Below are 26,461 nucleotides of genomic sequence, written 5' to 3'. Positions count from 1 at the left end.
ATTCAAATACTTAGGGCTTTATTTTTAGCTCTTACTGTTGAAATACTAGCTTAGAAAAAAAAAACAAACAAACAAATGAATCACACACACTAAAACTCAAAAAAACAAATTGATTTATGCCAAGTAAAGGTTTTGGTTTGAGGTGCTACCATTGAGCACTAAGATCCAAAACGAAGGAAACATCTTCTGTGTAAACAAGTGGTTGGTGCAGAACCTCAAATTCCTTCTGAAATCTCACAACTGCATGACACTTGTATTTTTTCTGTTGTCCCTATGACATATTATATCTATTATATCTTATCTATTGTACTTTTGCTAATGATTTTTTCAGTACCTACTTCCCACATCTCTCTTCTGATCTTCATTCTAACGTGTTTATTTTTGGGGGTTTTTTTCAAGGCTTTTGTAAATATTGCTGCCACTTCCTATTTCCAGTTCTCTAGGTTAATTCCTGCAAGTATAGTCAATTTGCATTTCATTTGCCTCTTTCAAATTATTAATGAAGATGTCAAACAAGAACTGCTTTTCTATTGTACTACTTCATTTGCTAATCGAGTGTTTCCCAGTTCTTGAAATATTATCTTTTGTTAATTTGAATTTTTACGTCTTGACCCATTTTCCCCTGTCATGACAATGTCTAGAGCAAATGACAGTGTTTAAAATGGCCGTTTTAGCAGTAACACACCTGTGTTCCCAAGTTGTCAAATGATACACATTTTATAATGTGTCTTCAGAAAAGCTGGGGAAACAACATATTCTTTCAATTTTCTTTATTATCTATTTTAAACTCTAGTAACGGTTGGGTTTTTAAACACAGAAAGAGGTGGCAAAAACTGCATGCACATCTCTGAAAACCTGACAGAACATTTCTGCTACAGCTATTCCACACAAAATGAAATCCAGAAAAAAACCCCAACCAGCCAAGCATTTTTATTCATGAGAGAACTTAATCTGTTTTGGGTAACAAGAGTTTTACTGACACTATGAGCTCATGCTTGTAAACAAAATCTTGCTCTGTTAGCCTCAGCAGGAAAACAGAGAGAAAATACGTAAAATGTGATGGAAAAAAATCTCTCACTCAATAAAAAGAACAAGAAATAGAATCTGCAAAGTGAATAAATTTGATTTTCCATGCATAGTGTATTAAAAATACCTTGATAGCTTTCTGAAGCACTTCCAATTGCTAACACAGTTTAATGTCCAATATAAATCTGCAATAACTCCAGTGACTTAAATTTTATAACTTGAACAGATACCAGCAAGCAAGTGGTGCATGTACTATTGATAGATTATTACAGTATTCAGTTTGGAAATAACTTCTTTTGAATATTCTTTTGAAATAAGTGAAACTTCTTGAAATAACACAATGCAAAACATATGGTGCATAAGCTGAGTAACACTGCAATATTAGAAACACAGATGCATTACTGCAATTACCAACTGCTTAACAGGCTTGAATTTCAAACAGTTACTGAATTCTGTATTTCTGGTTTTATCTCATTAGACAACTGCAATCCAAGCATAATGTAACCAATGCTACCAGAAATTACTGCAGAATTTTCATTCAGTCTGATTTTCATTGAGTCTGAGTAAAATGGGAGTTATTTAAAAGTAGAATATGTCTGATAGATGTATTGAACACTAGCATCAAAATGAATAGAAAAAGTACTTCTCCTACCTTGTAATCATCTTCATAGTCATTATATCCACAAGTACTCAAGATGTCAGGAAAAATATCTGACCATCCATTACTTGTACAATTTTTGCTAATATTTCCTGTAAAGAAAAATTTGAGAGTTTAAATCAGAAACATTCAAGAGTGTCCTCATCAATGAATCTTTAGACAACCTTTTTGTCATTGGTTAGTCACAACCTAACTCTGTTTCCTGTATTCTCTAGGACTCCTGCTGGAGCAACCCAGCCACTTCCTTTCATGTGCTCTTCATTCACACTGCTTTGGCTTTTGCTCTTGCTTGGAGTTTCCTTTGCACTATGGAAAAACAAAAGTAAACCCAAGCTATGATAGCAGGATTCACCTTCAGTGTAACAGATATTTCTGTTACGTCTGCAACAGCCTGAAGTATTTTGCTGTTTTATTTAAAGTCTTTTGGCTCACTCCATAAAGGGGGTAAATTGTAGGTGAAGTAATTTGCTGGAAAAGTAATTTAAGTGAAAGTTGTTCTGATCTCCTATTTAAGCTTTTCTGAGAAGCCAATACCAAATGATTACTGAAGTGTTATAAAAGCTCTTAGACATTATGGTGATGAATTACTGCTACAGCAAATGTTGGTAAGGTTGGTAATGAAGTTTAAAGGCCAAATCATATTATAGGTTGAAGAACAAGGAAATAAAAATGTATGCTGAATTTCACTCTTTGAACCAATATTGAAACAATGTAGTCCAAGGAACATACAGGACCTGTAGAAGTGTGGCTGGAAAGGAATTTTGAATATCTATTTATTTCAGAAATGGTTTTCTGGTTGGAACCGAGCAAAGTTAACTCTTTACAGAAGTCACACAGATGAGATGGGGGCAACTCATGATTCCACTTCTTAATTTAATTAAAATGAATTAATGTTCATGTGCTGTGGAACATCTTCAATAAGAAAAAACTGAAGAGATTGATGTCAGACTAACGAATAGTCATTAATGCTATTATAACTTACTCCTATAATGTTAATTCATGGTCAAATTCCCCTCACATTTCTTAAAGTGACTTGTATACCCATAATGCTTGAAATGCATAATAATATATTGCTTTAGTCTGGAGTGTACCACTGGTCTTTAAGTGACTTAAAGATGCCTGTTTTTCACCATAGAAAAATAAATTTATATGTCACAGATCAGCTTTGGCCAAGAATAACCAAACTTGTTTATATACACTCCAAACTAAAGATTTTGTGATTTTTATCTTGCTGACTGGTTACTGGAAGTTCTTCTTTGTATAAAGTCTTCAGTGGAAAGTTGTAAATATCCTACAAATAGTTCACCAACCAACAACCTAATCTTTCCAGCTAATAAAAAGGCCTTGCCCTAAATCCACAGTGTTTCCTCAAACAACAGGACCACTTCTGCCATTTGGCATAGACATGACGTTTTTAAAAGAAAATGTAACCTATTTATACATTGTGAAGAGTCTTCACTTTAGAAGTGCATCAAGATTCTCTGACTAGGCAGAGCAGAGGAACGTCCTTACAGAACCACAAATTACGTCAAAGCAATAAAAAGACTCCATGTACTCAAGGGGCTGAAGTATTTTCTGCTTCAAGTACTCTAATGCCTTCTAACCTAAAGGCAATGTTGGGCAATGTTCTGTGGAAGGCATTATTTATTTCTACACCACCTTTTCATGCAATGAAATATTTTGGAAGGCAACCTGATTTAAAACCTGTAACTTGACGCATACATTTGAATAAGAACTTCACAGAATAACTTTCTGAGACTCCTAAACTTGCATTGTCATGTACAATACAGGGAAAACATTATAGGATAATATGGCTGCTTTTACAGTAAAAAGTCTTTTAATAAAAAGTTACTAATTTTCAATAGAGAATTAATTATGTGGTATGCTTAAACTATGATCTCAACCATCACAGAAGAAATTTGGAGCCAGGTCTCCAAAAGTTGTAAGGATGAGAAGACAAACGCTTTTTTAAATTCATGATTTAAATTAAGACATTCTTTAAAGAATTGATGGCATATAGAAATCTACTTTCGACTTGGAATACTTGTATTAAAATTCGGTAGTCTGCATCATCTTGTAGTAGAATTTTAACTCCTTTAAAACAGTAAAAAGCTAAAACATACATCGCAAAAATCTGGCTAAATAAAAAGTTGGACTTCTTGTTTAAATATATTTTTGTAATTTTCTACTATAAGAATGAAGTTCATTTGAAATGTACGTGTATGAATTAAATAGATAACATATTCCTGAGCATAATCAAATTATAAAGGTGCTAAGATAGTTAGATCTTAATTGAATCAACCATGTAAGATGTTTGCTGTATTTTTTTCTCTGAAATTATAGAAAGACAATACTTAAAAAGCACCCTTAATTACCCCTAAATTACCCCTAATTACCTCTAAAAAATCACCCTGTTAGTTTCACAAGCAAGAAGTAAACAGGTAGTCATGAAAAAATCTGTATCTGAGAAAATTATAGAAAATTATAAAAAGGAAGGACTCTTTCAGTCTTGCTGACACCATGCTAAGGTGAAACAGAGTAGCAGTGCACTGTGAAGGTTTCAGACTTAAATATTTATATTTGTTTTATAGTAAAATTAAAATATTGTTGTAATAATAACTAACAGTTATGAAATAAACTCCAGAGAGAGAGTACATGCTCTGTCTGACAAATAGACAGAAGCACAATGATTTAATTCAGATTTTGAATTTTTGATATTTATAAGTTTACCTTGTCTCATGACAACACCTTAATATCTTTGTTTGAGTCATTTGAATACTTTTATAGATTTCATAAGATTTAGTGAAGATAACACATACTTTCCCTTTTTTAAACTGTTTAGACTATCCATGATAAACTAATCAACATTCACCAGCTCCAGGAATGAAAACCTTTGCTCATGTGTAGATTGTTTTAGTTATTTATTTTTTACTGGAACAAGATTTAATCAACAGTTTTGGGAATAAAGGGTATTTTAGTCATACCCCAGGTTACCTCAAAAACAGAATTAAATCACTGTGATGACTTTCACATTTTTCACCAGCTCCTCATGACGACAGTTTCTCACCTGAGCAATGGGGATAAGATTTTTCCTGCTGCATTATGAAATACTCTGTGTGCATCATCTATTTCCAAAACCCCACTAACGTGCCACAGTGCAAAATTAAACCACAGCAAGATGAATTGATAAGATGGTGCAGAATATGGTAGATTTAAAACAGTCTGAGGCACTGATGAGCTCTTTTTAAGCTCTATTAAACGGCGGAATAAAAGGTTTCATAATAACTACCCTAAATTGCAAAAGCAATAATTTTTAGGTATTATGTGTTAATGTGGGCTCATTATTCTCATGATAGCAAGGCAGAGCTCCCCTTCTAATCACAGAAGGGACAATTTGCATATGATCTTCTGGCAGAGATGTCAGTCAGGCTCAGATGCCTTAATAATAATCAAAAATAGGTGAAAAAAGAGCAAACAATGTCTCCAGACTTGATGAGTGCCACTGTATTAGAATATATATTTAGTATCTGGCTCAAAGAACACTGTACAGACCACAAAGATGGCAATTTGGTCTTTTCATGGTCTATCACGAACGGCTCTGAAAACAATTTTAACTCTTAAAAAAGAAAATAAAAATTCCAAATAAATAATTTTTAGCACATGATGTTACAAAATACCAGAAAGAAGCCAGCAAAAGTACAGCTTAAAATAAAATACCTGGTTTTCCAGAAAAAAGGCTAAACACTTTTGGGCAAGGGACAGTGACAGTCTCTCCAATCTTCGCAGGACGCCAACAGGTGATGTTATCCCAAACTCCAACACATCCTGAAACAAAACCAGCAGTAACAGACTTGAAAGCTCAGTATGGTCCAAATCACTCTACTGTATTTACGTTATAAAGACCTGGTGGAAGTTTTGGATAAGTGGTTCAAGAAATGTTAGATTCTTTCAAGAAAGCTGCAAAGATGTCGTTTTCTATGAAAATGTTAAGGAAATCATAAGGTTCTGCTGATTAATATATTGTTTGTGAAATGTTTCATTAAAACTATATCATTGTGACGTGAGGATGCTAAGAAGTAGTAAGAAATGTTTAAAAAATAACTTACAATCATTGATATGAATTATTAAGAACTGCAAAATTTTGAGAATCTCTTAATCACAAAATGGACTTTTCTATCTGCAGTAATATGCAGATTGGACATCACAAAGAAATATTTAAGTAGTTCGTTGGAGTCAACATGGCTCAACCATACCATGTTTAAAGGTGTCTATCTATAATCCATGTCTTCTAAGCTAAGCAAAGAGTGATGAAAGTTTCCAGATATAAGCCTTAGGAGGACAAAAAAGTAAGGAAATGTTATTCATATTATCACAGTTCAAGTTATCTCAAAAAAAAAATCATGTGCAAAACTCTGGGTATTTATGTCTTCAAATAAGGCAATTGACAATTTAAATTTGTAACGAATGCTAAAGAGAAAAATAAAATTTTTATCCTACCAGCATTATGTCCATGAGATTATTAGAAGTCTAAGAGACAGTTTGTTCCTTTCAGTAGAGAACATAAAACTTGGATTAGGAACTGCTCACATCCATACTGTTCTTCAGAATATTTATAGTATTACCAATTCACTGTTAATTTATTCTGTGCTAGTGAGCTCATGCTCAAAATCAAGCCACATGAGTTCAGTGAAGCTAGAAAAAGAATACTTAGAAGTTCTATATTTGTATTAGACCATATTAGTGCAATTAAACTTGGACAGTTTGTGTTGACATAAAATGTGCAGCATCCTGCTTTCAAAGTTTAAGTTATTTTCAAAGCGCACATAAACTAGGGAACCGAAGAATGTATTACAGGACCAGCAGTTGGATTTGTCCCTGGGGTGTGTCCTAGTGCAGCAAGAAGAAAAGCCAGTGGCACAGCATTCCCATGGGCCTTGCTTTCCTTTGGAAGACATCCATCTAAGTGTGATAGCTGGGAGGGAGCCTCTGTGGTACCAAGAACAGGGTTTGGAGATGACGAATGAAGATGAGAGGAGGATGATGGAGGAAATTCTGCATTTGGTCACCAATTCCATAGAACCCTCTGTATACAGTTTCCCAAGCAAGTGCTATTCTCCAGAAGAAACACTTGCTCATGGGGATTGCGTCTTTCTTCCCTCTTAGTATTGTACAGTTCTAAATGCAGCATCTGTTCTATATTCAGAAGGATGATGCCAAAAATAAGGGATTACTAAAGGGAAACTTCACAAAGTTTATCTTTGTTCGTAGATAAAGTAATGCCTTATTCCATTGCCTTGTATGCTGGATCAGGCTCTTTTGGCGTTACTGACAGTATCTCTGAGATATCTCTGATGTTGACTTGGCCATCCCTACGCAATTTAAGAGGTTTACATCTGAGCAAGTCACCTTCGTAGCCTTTGAAGTCAACGGGACTTCAACATGCATGGGTACTTCCTGAGTTGCAGTTTTGGGTCAAGATCAAGTCCAGATCTCTGTGATGCAACACTGGGGCTTATGCAAAATAAAAGAATGTTTACCTCAGCCAATTCAGGTCATGTTTCCTTCCCAATTGATTTTAAGCCAGAAACAACATCAACAACACGACATACAAATAATCAGAAAGACAAAGAAACTGTTTTCTTCATCTGCCAGCACTCAGAACTACAGTGATAAAATGAAACTCTTTTGGCTTTGATGGTTGGACTGCATGATCCAGCATAAACAAGCCCTGGAGGACACAAGATTAATCATCATCTTGTGGTACTTCAGACCTTTCTATTTCATCTCCATTTCCACTAAAAGTGAGAGCTGAGGTGAGTCACGAAAGTGTTGATGCACACCCAAAGAAGCTGATGACTTTCACAAATTTTCCCTTTTGTTTAATATAAGATGATGGATTTGCTGCAGTAATGTGCAAACAAGTTCAGAGGCCTTTATAAATTTTTGTTATGCTGCTATATGGACTGGGCTAAGGTTTTACTAAACAGGCATCTGAACAACGTAGACTTCAGAGCTCCATTTGTACATTTGCCACAAAAAAACCACTTAAAACTCTTACTCAAGCCTCAATTAGATGTAATATTATATGGAAAAGTTGAAGTCCAAACCCTATGCTTACCAAAATTAATCAACACAATTTGTATCAGATCTTGAAGCTTGCTGGAAGGAACTCAGTATGCAAGTTTTTAATGTTCAAAATTTCACAATGGTTTCTGGGGAATGTGTTTTTTACCTCTCTTTTACCTCAGTATTTTTGACTTTACAGGCATCTACGGCACAGGAGAGGATGGTGCTTTTTCAGACTCCTTAAATCAAATGAATGAAATAACACCAAAGATGTATTTCCTACATCTAGACTACACTTTAATGCAATCAAAAACTGGAGTTGCTGTCATCAGAATTCCAACAATATTAAGCCTGAGGTTATGTATGTTTACAGGCTTAGGTATGGGAAATCTGAGAAAACTGCTGAAATGTCCTGGAGGCATTTATAGTCACTGAATGACTACACTGGGGGTCTGAAAACTGGACTGGCTATGAATGCTGAATGCTGCTAGATTTTTAGCAATATTGCAGTCATATACCTTTTTCTTCTCTTGTGAAAACATACCCTAATGCAAAGGTGGGATACGATTAACAAGTCCATTCTTACTGCACTTGTATCAATCTGTCTCTTCCATCCCAAAAACACATCTCTTTTGTACAGCATGAGCTTAACTGTGCACAATAGAAACTAGCAATTTATTTCCTACTGATCTTGGAAATTAAAGATGTGGCACAACTGGAGATCTTGGTGGAGTTTCAGAGATCTTCAAGTAGATACTGCTCTTCATCCACCATAGTAACTTTTTGCAACAATGACATATACAATGACATACGTCAGAGAGTGACAGACAACAATTCACTTCATCCTAAAACACATGAAATTAGGCCAGATTAATTGCTCACAACAATTGCTTGTTGCTTTCCAGCGACTACAAAGCAGTCTATGGTGCTTTAAATACCACACTGTTGGAACACGAAGGTGTGGTAAATACTGTCCGAAATGTTTCTCTTTCTGTACATAGAATTTCTACTTGATCAAACTTGATATTCTCCTCTCTACTCACTCTATTCTATCTGTCCAGCCATTAATTCATTCAGTTTTAGGATTTCTGGACTCTCATCCGTCACTGCTGCATTCGTAAAATCATTATGTAAACTCTTATTCTCTGGAAATTTTATCCATCTTTCACATTATAGGACAGTTTTTTACTGTCTCTGAAGGATATTAATCAAGTAAGAGACAAAATATTAATAATTACATCTTTAAATAAGTTTTAAATTTTAGTTCTGGTAAGAATTTTACCAATAAAATGATAATTTTTATATAAAGTATCTAACTTTTTAAGCAAAACTTAAATTGCTACAATGTTTATTTCATATAATGTCTGCAATTTTCTTTATTTATAATATTTTAAAAATATTTCAAATATCCAAAGGTATATAATGTACACCTTTATTCTTTTATGTTCATTGATGGAATTAGTCTCTATATTTGCAAGCTGCTTCAATAAATTCTCAAGCATTGAGTGGTTTTGTCCTTTCACTTTGATATATACACACATAAAACCAATCCAGCTCTTGATCTGTGTTAGCTCCTCAACTGTTTCTGCACGTCTAGTGTTATATCCTTTACCTTCTTCTTTAACTATTGTGCTGGTTTTGGCTGGTACAGAGTTAATTTTCTTCACAGTTGCTAGTATGGACTGTGTTTGGGATTTGTGCTGAACAGAGTGTTAATAATACAGAGATGTTTTTGTTATTGCTGAGCAGGGCTTTCACAGAGCCAAGGCCTCTTCAGCTTTTCGTGCAACCACACTGGTGAGAAAGTTGGGGGTGCCTGGGGGTTGAGAAGAGATACAGCCAGGATAGATGACCCAAGTGACAAAAGGGATATTCCAGACTATATGACATCATGCTCAGTATGTAAAGTGGGAGGAAGAAGGAGGAAGTGGGAGACATTTGGACTGATGGTGTTTGTCTTCCCAGGTTACATGTGATGGGACCCTGCTGTGCTGGGGATGACCAAACACCTGCCTGCCCTCGCGAAGCAGTGATTTAATCCCTTGCTTTGCTTTCCTTGCATTCATGGCTTTTGCTTTCCCTACTAAACTGTCTTTATCTCAACCCATGAGTTTTCCAGCTGTTACCCCTCCAATGCTCTCCCTGATCCCACTGGTGGGGAGTGAACACATGGCCTCATGACACTTGATAGCTGGCTGGGGTTAAACTACGAGAACTGCTAGCAAGACTGGCAAAGGGAAAAAACCAAAAGGTTCTTCATCTCTGTTTCTATGGTGTCTAGAAGAACATTACTGTACCCTACGTATAACAATCCCTTTACAATCTCTTCATTTGTATAATTTATTTCCCTAATATGTCATTCACAGCATATCCAAGGAAACAACCAAAATTCTCAGAAAACCGTTGCTCAGTTACTCACTCAAAAGTTCTCCTCTACTGATCCTCCCTCCTATTTCTCTAGATGATACTGCAGATGTTATTGTTATTGTTAGCTGGTTTCAATGAGATCACTTACTTTATTTGAATGTTTGGTCTTGAATGCTTGTGATGCATTTGCAGATACTTCATAACGAAAGGAAACATAACAGACTATAAACTACGTTTTGTTTCTTATTTTCTTCAGCTTACATAAGTACTGCCACCACATTCGTCATCCTGCTCTTTGAGACCCAGTCTTTGAGCAGCAAGTTCACTTACCTGTTTGTGCTTCTTCATCTATAAAGACATGAGACACTGAGCTTGCACTAGAAAATTTTGTTTATAGACATATTTTGCATATATGAAACCACTAGGTGGCACTTTGCATTTGGATTTAAAAATTGCTACTTCCAAGAGACCTTTAGCATTTTTTACGCTGTCTAGGCGTGCATGAAACATGAAACAAGAGAGGCTTTGAAGATGAGTCAGAAAGTTGACAGCTAGCCTTGGGTTTATTTTTCAAACAGGGAAATGTTTTGATTTTTGTATTTAACTTGACAGAGCAGGAGCCATCTCATCTCTTATGGGCAATGATTTCTAGATTGCAGGTCTGTACACCACAGCACGTAACTTAGGCTGTGTGGAATTACGATCATACGCAGACTGACATTCTTTTTGCATTTTTACACCAGTGATAAAAAAGAAAAGAAAAGGAGGTGTTAGAGAAATAGCAAGCTGGCAAACTGGAAGCAAAGCAGCAGAACTGCTTAGAGCAGCAATAGGAATAGGACAGTTGCAAAAAAGCTGTTGCTCCACAATACTTCACTGAAATTATTTGCCATCTGCTTTTGTCAGGGCCCTGAGTGCACAAATGGGCTGTGATGGCCCTGCCCAGAGCCCCATCCACGCTCAGGTCTGGACCTTCAGGTGGCACCTGATTCAGCCTCCTCAGAGCAGACCTGTATCTGTCTGTCCAGCCATCTCAGGGTTTGTCCCTGATCCTGGTTTCCTGTGCCAGGTCAGAACCTGACCCTCCATCTGCAGGCTGATGTCCACTGCTGTCCCTGTCCCAGGGAGGTGGCACGTGTCCAAGACTGGGGCTACCCTTGGTTGTTCTCCAGCTGCCCTGGCTGGAGATGGGATGGACCCTGCCTGCCCAGGGCCCCTCAGAGCCCCTCTGCGTGGAGCTGCCTGCTTGTACTCCAAGTCATGTGAAAATGAAAACACTGGCTGCAAAGCAGTCAGGAGGCAGCTCCAATTAGCTGGAAATACTGAGGAAATGTAAAAATTTTTAATTAACAAACACTACTCATAATCAGCAAACACAATTTTGGAAGTCTACGGTATATATTAGGTTGAACCAGCTAAAGGAATGATCAAACCAAGAGAGTTTATCTCATATTCACCTAAAATGTTTGGAGTTCATAGGTTTTTCAAAAGCCAACTCTACTACCAGTAACAGTAAAAATACTGTTTCTGAGATTTCTGAGGATTTTCTGGCTTTTCACTAAATTAAACACTTCAGAAGAAATGTCTTATTTTAATTTTGAAGAACAGTTTCCCTCTAGAGAATCAAAAATCTAATAGCCAATTTTAAATTTAATGTAATTTACATATTTTTAGGGTTCTATAAGGAAATACAGAAGTTGCCAGCAAAAAACTTCAAAAAAAACACCCCTCACAAAAAAGAAAACAGATCTTTCTCCACATTTTCAAAGTAAATTCTGCTTTCCAATCACTCAAAATGTCCTTTGGAGACAAGAGCATTTATTTTTGTTTGACTGGACAGCATTTTATTCATACCATCAGAATGCCGTTTTCTATTCTTATTCAATCGATGTACAGACAAAGCTGTAAGAGGTACCTTCACCTTTATGTTGACACAGTTTTGACACCCTGTACATTCTTCCAAAAATACCAATAAATATCAATCTCCAGTTTGTATAAACACCACCACAAAATATTAAAAGTCTCCGTAAAGCACTTGGACCTTATATTTCTGCTAGTTTGTATTATGTCTAACCCATCTGCTATCTGTTGTATTAGGTTGGAACTTTTTCAGTGTTCTGGTACTGAAGATTTTTTCCTTGTGATATTTGAACTTTGGATGTCATGGAGAGTGGACTGCCATGGCCACAACTGTCTTTATCAGGATTGAAGTGCAAAACCATGCAGGGCAGTATTTCTTTCAGAGTCTTCTGGAAAACATAATAAGTTCACTTATGGCTGTTCACTTTCCTTGGAATACAAATGGCATTTATTAATGTCTACTGCTAAATTTCTATTTACATTTTGGGTGGAGTTGAAATTTCAGGTCTTCAAAATCATTGCAGACAAGTGTTGCTTCTCTTCCTTCCAAAAGAGTTTGTTACTGTCACTCTTAGTAACATTTATTATGTAAGATTTTTGAATGAGGCTGATCAGGACATTTTCTTGTCTTCATCATTTTATTTCCTCTTGGTTATTTTTCAGTAGGCAACTCCTTTCATTCACAGTTCTTTCCCACCTTTCTCACCCAACCTCCTCAAAAAATGAACCAGCTCTGCCTCTCTTCTGCCCTCAAATAATTAAATATAGCTTACACAAAGCCCAGACATTGTCAACACCATGAGGATGCTCAGTTTCATGTGGTGTCATTAATCATGACACTTCAATTGATGAAAGCCAAAGCACTCAAACATCCAAAGCAGCCCCTTCAGTTCCCTTCATAAAAAAATGTGTGCACCAAAAAGTAGCAACATGTCTCTACTACAGCTAGAAAAGCAGCAGCACAGAGATTCAAGAAAGCTAAAGTTGTTCTGCCAAGAGCTACTGGTACTGCATGAAAGAAGTTCCATGATCCCACTATCTCATTTAATTCTACTTTGAATGCTACATCAGATGACTGTAAGCAACACTGCAGGTTGAAATAGTGACTCGTTTTGCAGAGAAAATAGCTGCAAAACCAAACAAAACCTGATGCAAGACCTTGATGAGACAGGGAGGATAAAGAAAGGGGAACCTTTAGGAGGTTTCTTTTCATGTAGCAAGAGAAAAGCCTCATCTGGTTCTGTATAAGTCTTCTGTTTACTAATGTGGAGGAGAGAGTGATTGTCAGGTTGGCCTTGTTATACACAGAGGTGTGTGTGTTATGCACAGATGGGGGGGGGTGTGGTGTGTTGGGTGTGTGTAAAGGCACTTTCTTACTGCAGAAATAACCTTAATAGCTAAATTAGTTGGATAAAAAAATCTTTTGGACAACTTGCTGCAGGTCCAGTTTTTGAACATTCATCCCACTGTTCTGAAGAGCTTTCAGAAAAATGTGCTCTGTTTCATCCACAAGATCTTGAGCTCAGTGCTGGAATCACTGAGTGAAGTTCTACTGGCAGCGTAGTTCAGGAGATTGGATTATATAGCAACTTTGGTCCCTCTTGCTTTAAATTTATGAATAACTAACAACATCATTCTGGTAGTCTTGTCTATTTTAATTTCCCATTCCTAGCTGCGTTTTGAAGCTTCTCTTTGAGAGGTTTATGAAATTCTTTACAAAGCCATTTTTCTTTTTTTCTACATCCCTTCCTCAAAGTCAAGATGTCATATCTAAAATCAAAAATGTTGTCTGACATATGGTCTCACAAAAACACATTTTGGAATGCAAGTTCCAAAAAGACACATTTAACTGTGCAACCACTCAGTCCAAGATGAATAAAAAACCCCTAGACTTCATTTTTTCATAAGGAAATATTTTTAGAACTTTTTGTTGTAAACCCTCTTAAAAAGCCTACTGACTGAGTTTTAATATTTTTGATGGTAAGTTTTCATTTTTCATTTAAAGGTGAACAGAAATGAGTCAGTTACTTTATAAGGAAAAATTCTAAATACTGAATAAAGACAGAAATTTGCAGCAGAACAATTTTTGTGTCTTTTCATTCACTTTATTGGGAGCTTTCAAATTTTTTTGTAAGAAGATGACATGGGTAGCAGATAAAAAACAGATTAGTTTTTTTCCATATGGACCTCAAAATCTGTAGCTATTATGAACTATTTATAATGCATTAATCTGCCCTTCAAAAATAAGTTTGCAAAAAAAAAAAAACCCTCTCCCAGGCTCTCAGCTAAGGTGCATCCATACTTCAGGGGCCAAATTATAGGTGGAAAGAAGAAAACAAATGTGGATAGATGCTAATGCAGTCTTCATAAAATAAACAACTAGATGTGCTAAAGAGCACTACAGAGAGGAAGGCACTGCCACAGATCTTCGGAGAGTGACTTCTTCCCTAAATGGAGTGTAATGCTGTCCACTAATGGAAAAGTATGTGCTAATGCCTGAAAATCCCCCAAAGGGTACAAAGCAAGAGGTGTGGATGTCTCAGACCAACTGGGTCCTGTGGGTTTAGTATATCTTTAGCATTGTCCAAAGGATATTTACACAGTCTTTATAAAGTGTTTCCTTGCAAAACACGCTATTGCTTTATTAAGCCATGGAGTAAGCAAGTCCTTTATAGACTTCATAGTCAGGGATTTTAAGTGCACTACATAAATTACTCAGTGAAATTCTTCAGCCCATGTCATGATGCAGCTCAGGCAAGATGACTATAAGATCATTTTATGATGTCAAAAAACCACCAACTTTCACAGCTTTTAAATATTTCCTTTATGTCTCCCTAACTGGGAGCTGAGAAGATTAGATAAGGTATTCAATACATAATTGCCATCTATGTCAAAGGAGAAGCTGACTGTCCCATATAATCTGGATCCTCCAAAATTCAGTAGCTGTGCATGCCAGCCATATTCTGGTGCATGTGACATAAAAGTATGAAGGTTTCTCAGGTCCCCAGTAAGTTAATGAAAATGTTCCACTCATTTTGACAATGGAGGCCCAAGCCTTTGGTGGAAAAGCTCAGGGAACCTTTATTTTCAAATTCAAGACAGTACATTCAGATTTTGTTCCAGCTTTTGTAAGTCAGGTAGCACACAATAAAGTTAGCAAAGCATGACAAAGGCTGTACAATGATCTTTCCCATTCAGGAAAAAGTGAAATAATAGTTCTGAATTTATTATAAGGAGTTATGTTTCAAATGTACTACAAGTTATATGTGGAGCTAGGACTTGGACTAGTTCCAGTTTGCCAATTTTCATTAGTAATTCTTTATCAGCAGTCAGAGTATTATTGTTCAAAATAGTCCTTACATCTTTGTATGATTAGAGAGAGCTTATTAGGAAAATAAGGACACACAGATAATGGTTATTTTTGCTATACAAATACATATATTTAACATAGGCTACTCTCTAAAGGTTCTTGGTAAGGGTATCTATAACACGAAGCATAGAATAAATTCTCCTGTAACATTAAACATAGAGTTGTAAAGGTTTATTACCACAGGGACTTTATTCCAGTCACTAATAGAATGGAATATTCCTTTAGTTTCAGACAGGAATTCAGTAAAGTACATAAATCCTTCCACTTCTGTTTTATCACTATCTGCAGAGTTGAGTCAACACCAGACATACTGTGTCCTTCCAAGACATGAAGTTCTTTCACAGCAGTTTGCCTTCAGGAGGCACCCCTCTTCCAGTGAAAAGAGGCTGGGAAGAAAATCTTGACAGAAAACTTATTCCTTCCCCTAGGGAACCTGAAATAAAACTGGTATGCATCACAAGGATACCCTTGGAACCATCTAGCATCTGGATGACAAAAGTGTATCTTGAGGAAAGCTTGACTTTCAAAGCCTTATAACAGCTAACAGTGAATTTAATAATTCAAGATTCCATTCGTTAAGCTGGGCTACTAATTAGTTCTCCATCTGGCTGCACAATAATATTATTTATGTAACAGCCATCTCTCTTCATCACTCATAAATAAAAAAATAGAAATCTTGATGAATTGTTCCAGTAAGGTTTTGCATTTTTCTAATTAGTGATCTAGATTAATATAAAGATGATATTATGGTAAAATACAGACTGTTGATGATCCTTTGAACTATTTTATTGTATATAAACTATACTGTATATTAGAGTATGCACTGAGGGAGTTACACATTAAAATCGAGGAGAGGGGGAGAAAGCATCATAAGTTGAGACTCATGTTTATGCTCGAAGGACACTGCAGATGGCAGGTCTCTGAGGTCCTGTAATCATCTTCAGGGTGCTTTTAAAACAGATTGAACACAAAAAAAGACAAATAACCTGCATACCACCCAACTGAATTTATCTGTTGCCTTTGTATTCTGCTTGCTGAACAAATAGCTTTACCATCAGCTTCAACTTACAAGAAAAAATGTCATTTTTCCATAAAATTTTGTTCTGGTCACATGAAAATGTAGCAATCAAATCTGATAAAATCTAAAAAAACCCATAAAAATTCAAAATGAAAATATTAACTACATCTACTCCTCCTTCTTTCTTCCATTAAATTACAGTTTGCTATGTATTTATCTTTCTATGCAGAATGAAAATAAAAACAATAAAGTAACGGAGAGTTTGTCTTTTGGATGTAACACTACTGTCCAGCTTTTCCTTTGCACAACTCCATGGTACTCTGGGTGTGAATCTGATCTTCTGTCTGAAACATCGTCTGCCTGGGAAACCCAGAGATCATTCCTACCACTAGTACTTTACTTTCAGCATAACTAGAGAGAGATGCTTGGATCTAAGGCTTTCAGCTTTTCCTCAGATTTGTTCTTTCTGCTGGTGCCGTTGTCACCAGCCTGCAGTGCCCCTGCCAGTCAGAAAATACCAGCCCCTGGCACACCTCTCACAACATCCTTGCTGCAGGTGTACCTTTAAAGCAAAATCACATGAATTTTAAAAACCATAATATCATCAGCACAGTACAGACAAGTACAGAAACTGCAACTGCAACAGTAAAGAAGGTAGAAGGAGAAAATCTTCGGTTCTCCAGTTATCTGTACATTACAGCTTATCTTCTCTTACCGTTGTAGTCCACTGGCTTTGCACTCTTTAGAAGTTCCATGCACCTTGTTTCCTCCTTGTGAATCTCCAACTGAAATCTGCATTCTGGATGGATACCATTCACCTGTGTCGAATTAACAAATGGGTTTTGTCTTGAAATGTGAATTAAAATGCTTTATGAAGAATGCAACTACCAATAAGGAAAGCCACAACTCTCACTGGCACTGGTTTTGCCCAAGCACGTGCTGGTATTTTTTAACACACTCAGTGCCCATTTTAGCTTCTCACACATCGACTTTTCATAGCAAAATGTTGAAATAATCTACTAGCATTCAGTGGCTCCTTACTGTAGCATTTCATTTAGCTTTCTAGCGCATTCCCCAATATTATGTCATGAGACCTTCTCCAGAAAAACTGTGAGCTAAACTGAAGCAGGAAAGTAAACACATTTGCTTTTTTTTCTCCCCCCTTTGTAGTAGGTTAGGAAGCTGAAAGTTTAATACAAATCACAGAACATGAAACTTTATGAAACTGCATTCACTTTGACATGTTAAGTTTTGCTTTTCTTCCCCTTTTCACCATGTATATTTTATCTCCTGGAGGTCCCAGAGCATGATTATTTGATTCAAGCAAGTGCTATTCAGGAAGAAAACCCTACTACTTAAAAGTTAAAGCACTAATGTCTTTACTCATTCTGAGCCCTGCCCCCAGTTCTTTGATTTTAAGAAAAGGTTATGCATGTCCACGGAAAGAGACAGATGTAGCAGTACTGGGGAGAGAAACAAGACCCTGGGAAGATGTACTGGAATCAGTTGGATTCAGAGAGACACACAGAGTCCATAAGAGAGCGCATGGAAGAAACTACTGTACTAGCTGACAAATGGGAAAGTTGGAAACATCACTGGAGCTAATGGGACAGTTTGATCAACTCAAATGAAATCACATCCTAAATAAATAGAATGGAAATACGCTGTACTTCACTCATCCTCACACTTGTAGTTACCAAGAAAAGGATGATCTCCTTCCAAGTTTCTTTCTCTTTTCTCTCACTTTTTTTTGGAAGATATTTAATAACAGAATCTGGTAACAATCTCTGATGCATTACACAGTAATTTTTTTTTCAAATGACAATACTTAATTAAGCTGTGATTGTGGACCCAGAACCTTGGACCCAAAGCTAGGACTGAGAACCTGGTGATTCTGTAGGCTCTTTGTGGACCAGCCACTTTCACAGCTTTTAAAAATACAGTGTAATAGCCATAAGCATAACAGCAGGAGCTGTTGTTAAAACTCACAAAAATCTGTCTCCTCCAAATGTCTCGTTTCACCATCTACAACACTGGAATCTTACGTTCTTTTCCCTGTCTTTTCTCTGTGTTTACTGTTGAAATTATATGTTTTCAGTGCAGAGTTTTTTCTTTTTAAAGACAGATATTTAACATAAATTAGAATGTCTAGAACTTCTAATAGAAAGTTCAGTATTATACTGAAAATATCTACCTTTTTTATGTTTTATCACTTTACAGATAGCTCCTATGTAAAATAAAAGTCCCATGTATACATAATGTTTTTAATAGCATTTTCATTTTGCATAACATATTTTGGGTTCATTTTTTCTTTTTCCAATTGCAAATATTCAGTAACCAACAGTAGGTTTCCTTCTCATCAAAAAGTATTATAGTTACTGGGTCTTGGAAAAGAAGGTTCCAGTAAATAGAAATGTTAAATAAGGGATAAATCAAAGCAGCTACCACAGTTAAGAAACCAGCAGCATAAACAACTCTCTCTCGTACTTCTTAAATAACTGCAAGTTTTCCAGTATCAGTGACGTAATAGCGAAGATTACTTTTAAATGATAAATTTGCTGGTAGCTGAAGGTAACACAACATTACTTTTCAAAGGTGGGATGCATGTCAAACTGTACTACACGGTGTTCTAAGACACCTGTTTTGTTCAGCTTCACAAAGCAAAAGAGATTTACGGTTCAAGACTATGTGGTTCTGATCACTTCCCGAAACACATCAAGAACTCCAAAATGCATTTTGAGAGTGTTCACCACGGTGCTCATCCATCTTTCCCTCTGCTTAACCAAGGGTAGCTTATCCTTTGTCACCAATGAATACAGAACCGTGTGCGCTGTGCAGTGTAAAGGTACACATTGAGCTGGAAATCCAGCCGAAGAGTCTCTCTGCATTTTAAGAAGCTTAACAATTTCTGAGGCATCCAGACCAGTAGTTTTAATGGATAAATATTTCCTCTGACAAGCAGCTTACACTCACTTTCACCATAGTTTCCTGACTTTTGGTGTTATACAGTAACATCAAAGATTTAGATTTAGAGGGCAGATTTTTGGTTGGTTAGTTGGTTGGTTTTTTGTATATCATGTTTCCACCAATGTAACTGACTTTTACAAACTTTTTAAGAAACTCTTGAAAATATAAAGATGCTAGAAGCAGGCACCCTAAAGAAGGCTGCAATTATCTAAATGCTTTGAAAGTCTCAGTCCGGCGGTCGGGGTTTTCCCCGCACGATGACCGCCAGCGGCCCTCTGCACCGCCCCAGGGCAGCGCTCCGTGAAAACTCTTCGCAAACTATCGGTGCCCACCGGCCACGGGGAAAACTGCGGGGAACAAGTGCCCGCTCCGCGGGGATGGGGACGGGGCCGGGGCGGAGCCGTCCCGGCCCTGCGGAGCGCTCGCGGGTGCGGGGCGGCACCGCGGGTGCGGGCACGGAGCCTGCCCCAGGGGCTCGGAGAGGGAGCCCCCGATGATCCCGGCGGGGGTTATGGACCCACTCCCTTCGACATCCCCGCCCAGGGACCCCTGGGAGGCACCGATGTCCTAGAGCCGCACCTGCCGCGGCTGCCGCCGAGCCCCCGCCCGGGGAGCTGCGGGATACCGCCGGCGCGGGGGGCTCCGCACGGGCACCTCGGGGAACAGCCGTAGGTCTGGAGGGGGTGAGTTTTACCCTGTGCCGCGGGAGCGCGGGAGACTTACCCGCCCCAGGCTCCAGCAGAGCGAGAGGAGGAGGATCGGCAGGTTCCTCATGCCCGCCGATTCCCGGGGCCGGCGGGCTGCGCTGCCCCGCGCCGCTCCGCGGGGCCCGTCGGAAGGCGGCGAGCGGGGTGCGGGTCCCGCCGCGGCACCATAGGGCCCGGGGGGCTCTGCCGGGGCGCCCCCGCCCCGCGGGCAGCGGCGGTGGGCGGCTCCCGCACCTGTCCCCGCTCCGGCCGCCGCCAGCTCCCGGCCCCGCCGCGTCCGTGCCCGCCGCCGCTCTGCGCTCAGCTCCTCCTCTGCCCCCCGGCTCCTGCCCGCCCGCGTCTCCCCAGCCCCTCTCGTCGTCGTCTTTTTCTCCTCCTCCCTCTCGCCGCCGCCGTCGCTCCCCCCCATAAGAGGTGCGGGTCGTTCCCCTCAGCCGGGACGCCCATTCCGCCCATCCCGTCGCCCCGCAGAGGCTCCCCGGCGCTCCCGGGCTCTGGACGGCACTTACCCCTCGCTGCCCGCTTTGAGGAGCCGGAGAACACCCTCTTCCCACGCATTAGTGCGCAGGGCGGCTGGGTGCCCGTCCCAACAGCGCACCGGTGCCCACACTGGGGTGCCTTTTGCCGGTGAAAACATTAAGACATAGAGCACGGTCCGCTCAAGCCAGACACACATGAAAAACCCATACAGATATGGGGTGAGTGAAGTGATCCCTGACAGGGTCAATCTTACCCCGGTGCAGATCAACAGCTGTATTACCAAATCTTTCTTCCCCCCAAGGGGTGCTTTTTCTCGGAGGTCTCAATAGAGGACCAACAGTTTAAGGACACTCCATATTACTTTCTGGCTGTTTATGTTAGGTGTCCATCTGGGTTTTGCCTCACAAGGCATATAAAGTATATAGTTAAGTGACATGTTATAGAAAAAGAAGAGCTTATATGCTGGCCTTTAGCTGAGAATGAGAATATATAAGAGTTGCCTTTCCACTGTCTTATATGTGCTGTAATGTGAGTACAAGGTATTAAAACAGACTGAGAAGGCATCATAAAACTCTCCTAAGTAGTGTTATGCCACCCAAAATAACCAGCTATAAGCAAACCAAGAACACTTCTACGAAAAAGCTGAATAAATTTTTCATTTTTTAATGCATATGCAAAAATTAGTGTAATATACTGAGAAGAAATTCCTGATTATAACGTGTATGATATCATTAAAAAAATAGTATGAACTGTAATGAGCAGTGTTAAAAACCTGCGTGTTGAGAGCAGAAGGAAAGATTAATGGAGAAAGAATGTGGAAACACTAATGTAGAAAGAAAAACTTATACGATGGCATATGATCAGGTAATGAAAGCATTTTCATTGTAACAGAAAATAATACCTCTTTGGATTGATTTTGATCTGTATGTGACAGGTGAACTGAAATGTCAAATTGCACCTACTCCTGAAGCAGCTGGGTTGGAGAAGAGCCTGCTTATGCCATTAGCTCTGAGATTCCCAGGCAGGCTCTCAGGCCAAAACTCTTGGACATGGAGAACTGTACAGTGCAACTCCTCTGATTCCTGAGACCACTGTGCAAGATTCCTCTTTGGGCTCCTCTTTGGGGTTCTGGACACAGGCAGTTTGAATGTGCTCCTCACAATTTCTTAAGAGCTACAGGTTTTTCCAAAATAAAAATCTCAGAATCATTTCTCTTATCTTTCACAAGAATCTGGCGTATCATTATTGCAAGGCTTTGGAAAATCCTTTCTGTCTTCTCTCTCTTTAGAAGTTCTTTCTGGCACTTTGTGATGACTGGCATCCTGCTAAGAAAGCACTTGGTCTCAGCAGTGAAATGTATACATGTCAAGGCTCCCCAGGTTCTTCAGCCGTAAACCCCGGAGCATTCCCCATGGAGCCATCACTCAAACTGTCCCCCAGCGGGGCTGCCCCAGCAGCTGAGGACACAAGAGTTGCCAGACACCAAAACCCAGTGTTTGATTCTCTGAGCAAATGATTCATTAGGCTGTTGAAGCTGAGTAGCCTGGGAAACCAATTAACAAATTAGTGTGAACGCTCTGTGTAGAAACAGTCTGTGGAATGACAGAAAGTAGTATCTTGGGTAGTAGTCCACATATTCTAAAACTGGTAAAGAAGTTTTGAAACTTGCATCTGTTCTTTCACAAAATTGTAGATAGTCAACTTTTTGTGATGTTTTGTATTCAGTGAATCAGCAGTTTTAGGCAAAGAGAAATATCAAAAGTTATTTCTCAACCATTTCCTCTGTTGTTATTCCCAGAGACTCTGACATGAAAAAGACACATGATAAAGGAGATACATTGAATACTAATAATTTTGCTTAGATACAGGTAAATGCTTTTTTTACTTAAGAAAATACCCAAATTATTGATAAGTGAAGTCTAGAAAATATGATTAAAATTCTTTTCAGTTAAACATATCACAGTTCAGTGCCCAGTTATAGAGGATGTAGAAGGGGGAAAAAAAGAGCAAGAATGGAACTAAACCAGCTGTCGATATACAGAGTTATATACAAAGAAGACTCATATTCTTACACAGCAAAGATCAGATAGGTTTATGAAGGAACAAAGGAGTCATAAAAATTAACACAGTCAGTGTTGATTTGATGTCATTTCAAAGAATGGCCTGTCAGATTCAGTGGAAAGATTTTATGGAGGTACCCAGGAGTCAAAAAGGACAGCAAGGACACAGAGAGGAAGGATGGAGTCCAAACATGGATAGAAGTTCATCACAATAGAGGTGGTAGAAAAGTAAATGCATTTTGATTGAAATAAATATTATTTTGAATCAGCAGAGCCTGGGTATTACCCAGAAGTCAGTAAAAGTGGGAATGGAAAGTTCAGTGACAGATAATGGACATAGTGGTAGGCAGTGCCAAGGAACGGCAAGTTCTCTGCTCCCACAGCACATGCAGGAGCAAAAAGCTTTGCTCCAATTGCAGCTGTTGGAAAATCTTCCCACTAAGGAAAAGTATATGCCAGTACAGTTATAAGTAACACGTACCTGCTACCTGGCCACCTTTCTCTTCAGAATCCTCTAATACAAAGTTTTAGCAATATATAGCTGATTTAGGCTTTCCATAGTGAAGCAATGACATCAATCCCCTTTGAGTTCAATTCTTATTTAAATTGCTTATGGAGGTCAAGATGTTTTGACAATTTGTATTTTATCCACAAATCTTGTTCATGTCAGTGTATAAAGAATATGAATCTGTTGCTTCCATTGTTTAAAAGGAGTTCTCTTTTGTTCAACCATCTAACAATTATTGTTCACATGATGCATAACATACAGTTGCCAGAAATACCCAAATTATATGAAAAACAAGGAAGGATTTCCTCAAGGCATGTGTACAAACCATCTTAGACAACGTGCCTCTTTCAAGAGTGGCTATCTCTGGAGTTGCTTAAGCTTTTTCATGTGTTTTGAGTCCTGCTTTCCAGACTACAGAGAGTTTATATGGAATGCTGTACTCAGTCTCCTTGCAAAAGGAGTGCTCTTCCTAAGTCTTCACACTTTGTGAAAATGTCAGGTCTTAATCAGATATTCTAAACCTCCCAAATGCTCTCTCTACTGTCATCCTGCATTTTGTTAAGTTGGTTGTTTGGGGTTTTCTCTGTAGTCCAACTACTTAAGGAAAGATTTCTTCAGCCTTGAAAATAGATTTTAGAGAGGGTTTCCAAGAAAAGGGGGTTGTGACTTTAATGTGTGTGTGGTTTAGGTCCTTGATACTAGAGAAAATTAAAGTTCCATAAAATTTTTACATCACTAACTATTAACATAGATGATCTTACTGAGCCTCTCTCAATGATCAGATGGAATACAACAAAGAAGGTGACAGGCCTGAGTGGGGGAAACAATACATGTCCTGCTCATGACAGTGGGAATTCAGACCTTGGGGAGACTCCAGGGGACATGCAGATAGACCACCATCCTTTGAGAAGCAGCACAGTGATGCTACTGCATCAAATGTAGCTGCAGTAAGAGGAGGTGAAATTCAGTCTCTGAATAAACAAACTGATCAGTGTGTTTTATCTGCAGCTACAGAAAGTGTTCAGTAGTTCTAGTTATTTCGAACTTTTGCTGCCGTTACCGATTGTCTTATGTCCACATAGTCTCTTGAACCCTATGCTTTTTTCTTAGACAAAGAAACAATACCTGCAGAGGGAGAGTTTTCTAAGGAAAGGCTGTCCTGTCCTTAAGCGTGTCACCTCAGCTTTTTCATTCTCTTCCATCTGAGCATCCCAAGGGTGCCCTGCTGTCCTGTGACAGTTTGAGACACATTAGAAAATCCAAAATCCAATTTCCAGGCCTCCCCAACCCTCTCCACAATTTGTCCCAACACCGAAGAGAAAAATTTCAGGCCAGAGGCTTCAATAGGGGAAGGGGAAGTATATACATATACCGTGACATGTCCAGAGGCACGGAGAGTAGCTGAGCGCGCACCTTCTGGTTATGAGGCTCAAACTGGGAATAGCAGTCTGCCAATTTGAACATATCAAGTGCATCCCAAAAGCAGATATTCCTAGCCAGCAACAGTGATACGAAGAACTCTTCAGAGCAGTCTTTTTGTAAGGTACAAGTAGCTTGGCTACTCAAAAAGATGTTTCTGCAGAACAAACATATGAAGACATTCTAAGAATGAATGATAGTAGCTTGTTTAAAGGGATGTCTGTAACTGTGGAGTCTTCAGACAAAATATGACAGAGGGATATTTTTCACCAAAGACATGCAGTGTAAAGTATGCAATTTTGTCCTCTCTCCCTCACATTTATAAGACTTCCATGTAATTTCAAAAGGCTGAGAGAGGTCCCTTTAGTATAATGAAACTTTTCAATTCCTTGGCCAGGGTATTCCATTTTTCTTATTTCCATTATACTCAGGTCCTTTATTACTTATTATACTCATTAAATTAATAGGTATTCTGTTACATGCGCATGTATAGGTGAAGTACAATTTGATCTTTTAAATTTATAGATTATATTTAAAATAAATAGTTTGGATATCTGGCATAATGGAAAATACCTGGGTAATGCCACTTTACCTATGACTGACTTCAAAGCTCCAGGTTTGATCAATGCTTTTTGAGTCTTTTACTGGACACAAAGAAATTAAATCTTTTTATTCTGAAACAGTAAGAAGAAAATTAACCCCTTTATTTTTACAGGGTTTGTAATGGTTTGTTATGATTATGGATTTTTTGGGGTTTTTTTAGGTTTTTTTTTTTTACAGTTTAGACTTTGCCACAAAACTCTGAAGACAAAACATGAAAACTACAGAAAAAAAATTAACTGGAAGAATGGAGAAAGAAAAAACAGAAAAAATACTAGCAGTATTTATTAAGAGGAGTCAGTACTAGCTTAATACAATACTTTACTGAGAAAAAGTAAAATGTCTTTCTGCACAAAGAAAAGACATTAAGTTTATTCTAGATAGCTGTGAGTAAAGCATTTGATACACTGGTATAGAAATTGCTTGATGAAATGATGGAGCCTAATGAAAAATCTGTTTTGTGAATATGTGATTAAATAAACCTAACCAGTAATGTTGATGTATAAACAGAAGGATAAACTGAAATAGTAGTAAAGTTAATCAGAGATCATGCTGGAGTCCTGTTTATTCTTTTTAGTAATTATTTTCATTTTTGACAAAACAAAATTTGCTACTGATTCAAGGTACTGTCAATAGTAAGCAGCATCTGGCTATTCTATGGAACTGGATCAAATGAAGATGAAGTGCTAGAAAATAGCTGGAAATTAAATAAAGCAAGATGGAAGGTCATGTGCAAAAGAACAACAAATGTTACCACCACCAGCTAAAGGGCAATAGCAGGAAGTCCTGTGTGTGCAAGTCAGTGTGTGGCAAATATGATTATTAATGTGACTGTGAAAAATAAATGTGATCTTAGGACACATGGGAGAGTGACTTGCTGTAGAGTAAGAAGAGTAATGAGTTTGGGTAACACACGGAGAACTGGTTGGATCTTATCTGAAGCCCTGCACATAAATTTAGCCATCTGCAGTCAAGAGAGACAAATTCAGCAGATGCAGAGCAAATAAATGAAGACCTAAGGATTTTAGAGAATGTTTGGTTTAATCACCTGTGAAAATGTAAACTGAGATGAAATATGTGATCAGGAAAGGAGCTATGTAGACTAAAGGAAATTTGGCAGAAATACAGGTGGATTAACCTAGGTGAGAGTAAATGTGTGGATTCATATCCAGGTAGCTGTTCTGGACAAATATTTTAACAGTGATGGCAAAGAATTTTTTTTAAGATAGAACTTGATCAGCTAGTGGAAAGGATTTTGTACTGTGGCTCTGTGCACAAACAATAGACCATGATTTTCTATACGTCTCTTACAAGACACTATCTCATTTTGTCATAAATGTTCCCTTTTCAAACTT

The 26,461-nt window shown here is 38.2% G+C and overlaps 1 protein-coding gene across 1 annotated transcript in view; it reads right to left on the bottom strand.

Annotated features, from left to right (window-relative positions):
* The window catches only part of VIPR2 (vasoactive intestinal peptide receptor 2), a 48,429-nt gene extending 28,091 nt beyond the window's left edge, over positions 1-20,338 (bottom strand). Inside the window, exons 1-4 of the mRNA XM_027648525.1 lie at positions 20,056-20,338; positions 17,081-17,183; positions 5,402-5,509; positions 1,679-1,776 (exon numbers count right to left, since the gene is read on the bottom strand). Coding sequence (XP_027504326.1) covers positions 1,679-1,776; positions 5,402-5,509; positions 17,081-17,183; positions 20,056-20,106 — 360 coding nt within the window. The 5' untranslated portion in view covers positions 20,107-20,338. The remainder of the gene's footprint in view (positions 1-1,678; positions 1,777-5,401; positions 5,510-17,080; positions 17,184-20,055) is intronic.
* Between the last annotated feature and the right edge of the window lie 6,123 nt (positions 20,339-26,461).

The sequence above is a fragment of the Corapipo altera genome, unplaced genomic scaffold (genome assembly GCF_003945725.1).
Source record: "Corapipo altera isolate COAL_440 unplaced genomic scaffold, ASM394572v1 47, whole genome shotgun sequence".
Classification (NCBI taxonomy): Eukaryota; Metazoa; Chordata; class Aves; order Passeriformes; family Pipridae; genus Corapipo; species Corapipo altera.
The sequence above is the reverse complement of the archived record's forward strand: the minus strand, read 5'-3'. Positions and strand labels throughout refer to the sequence as shown.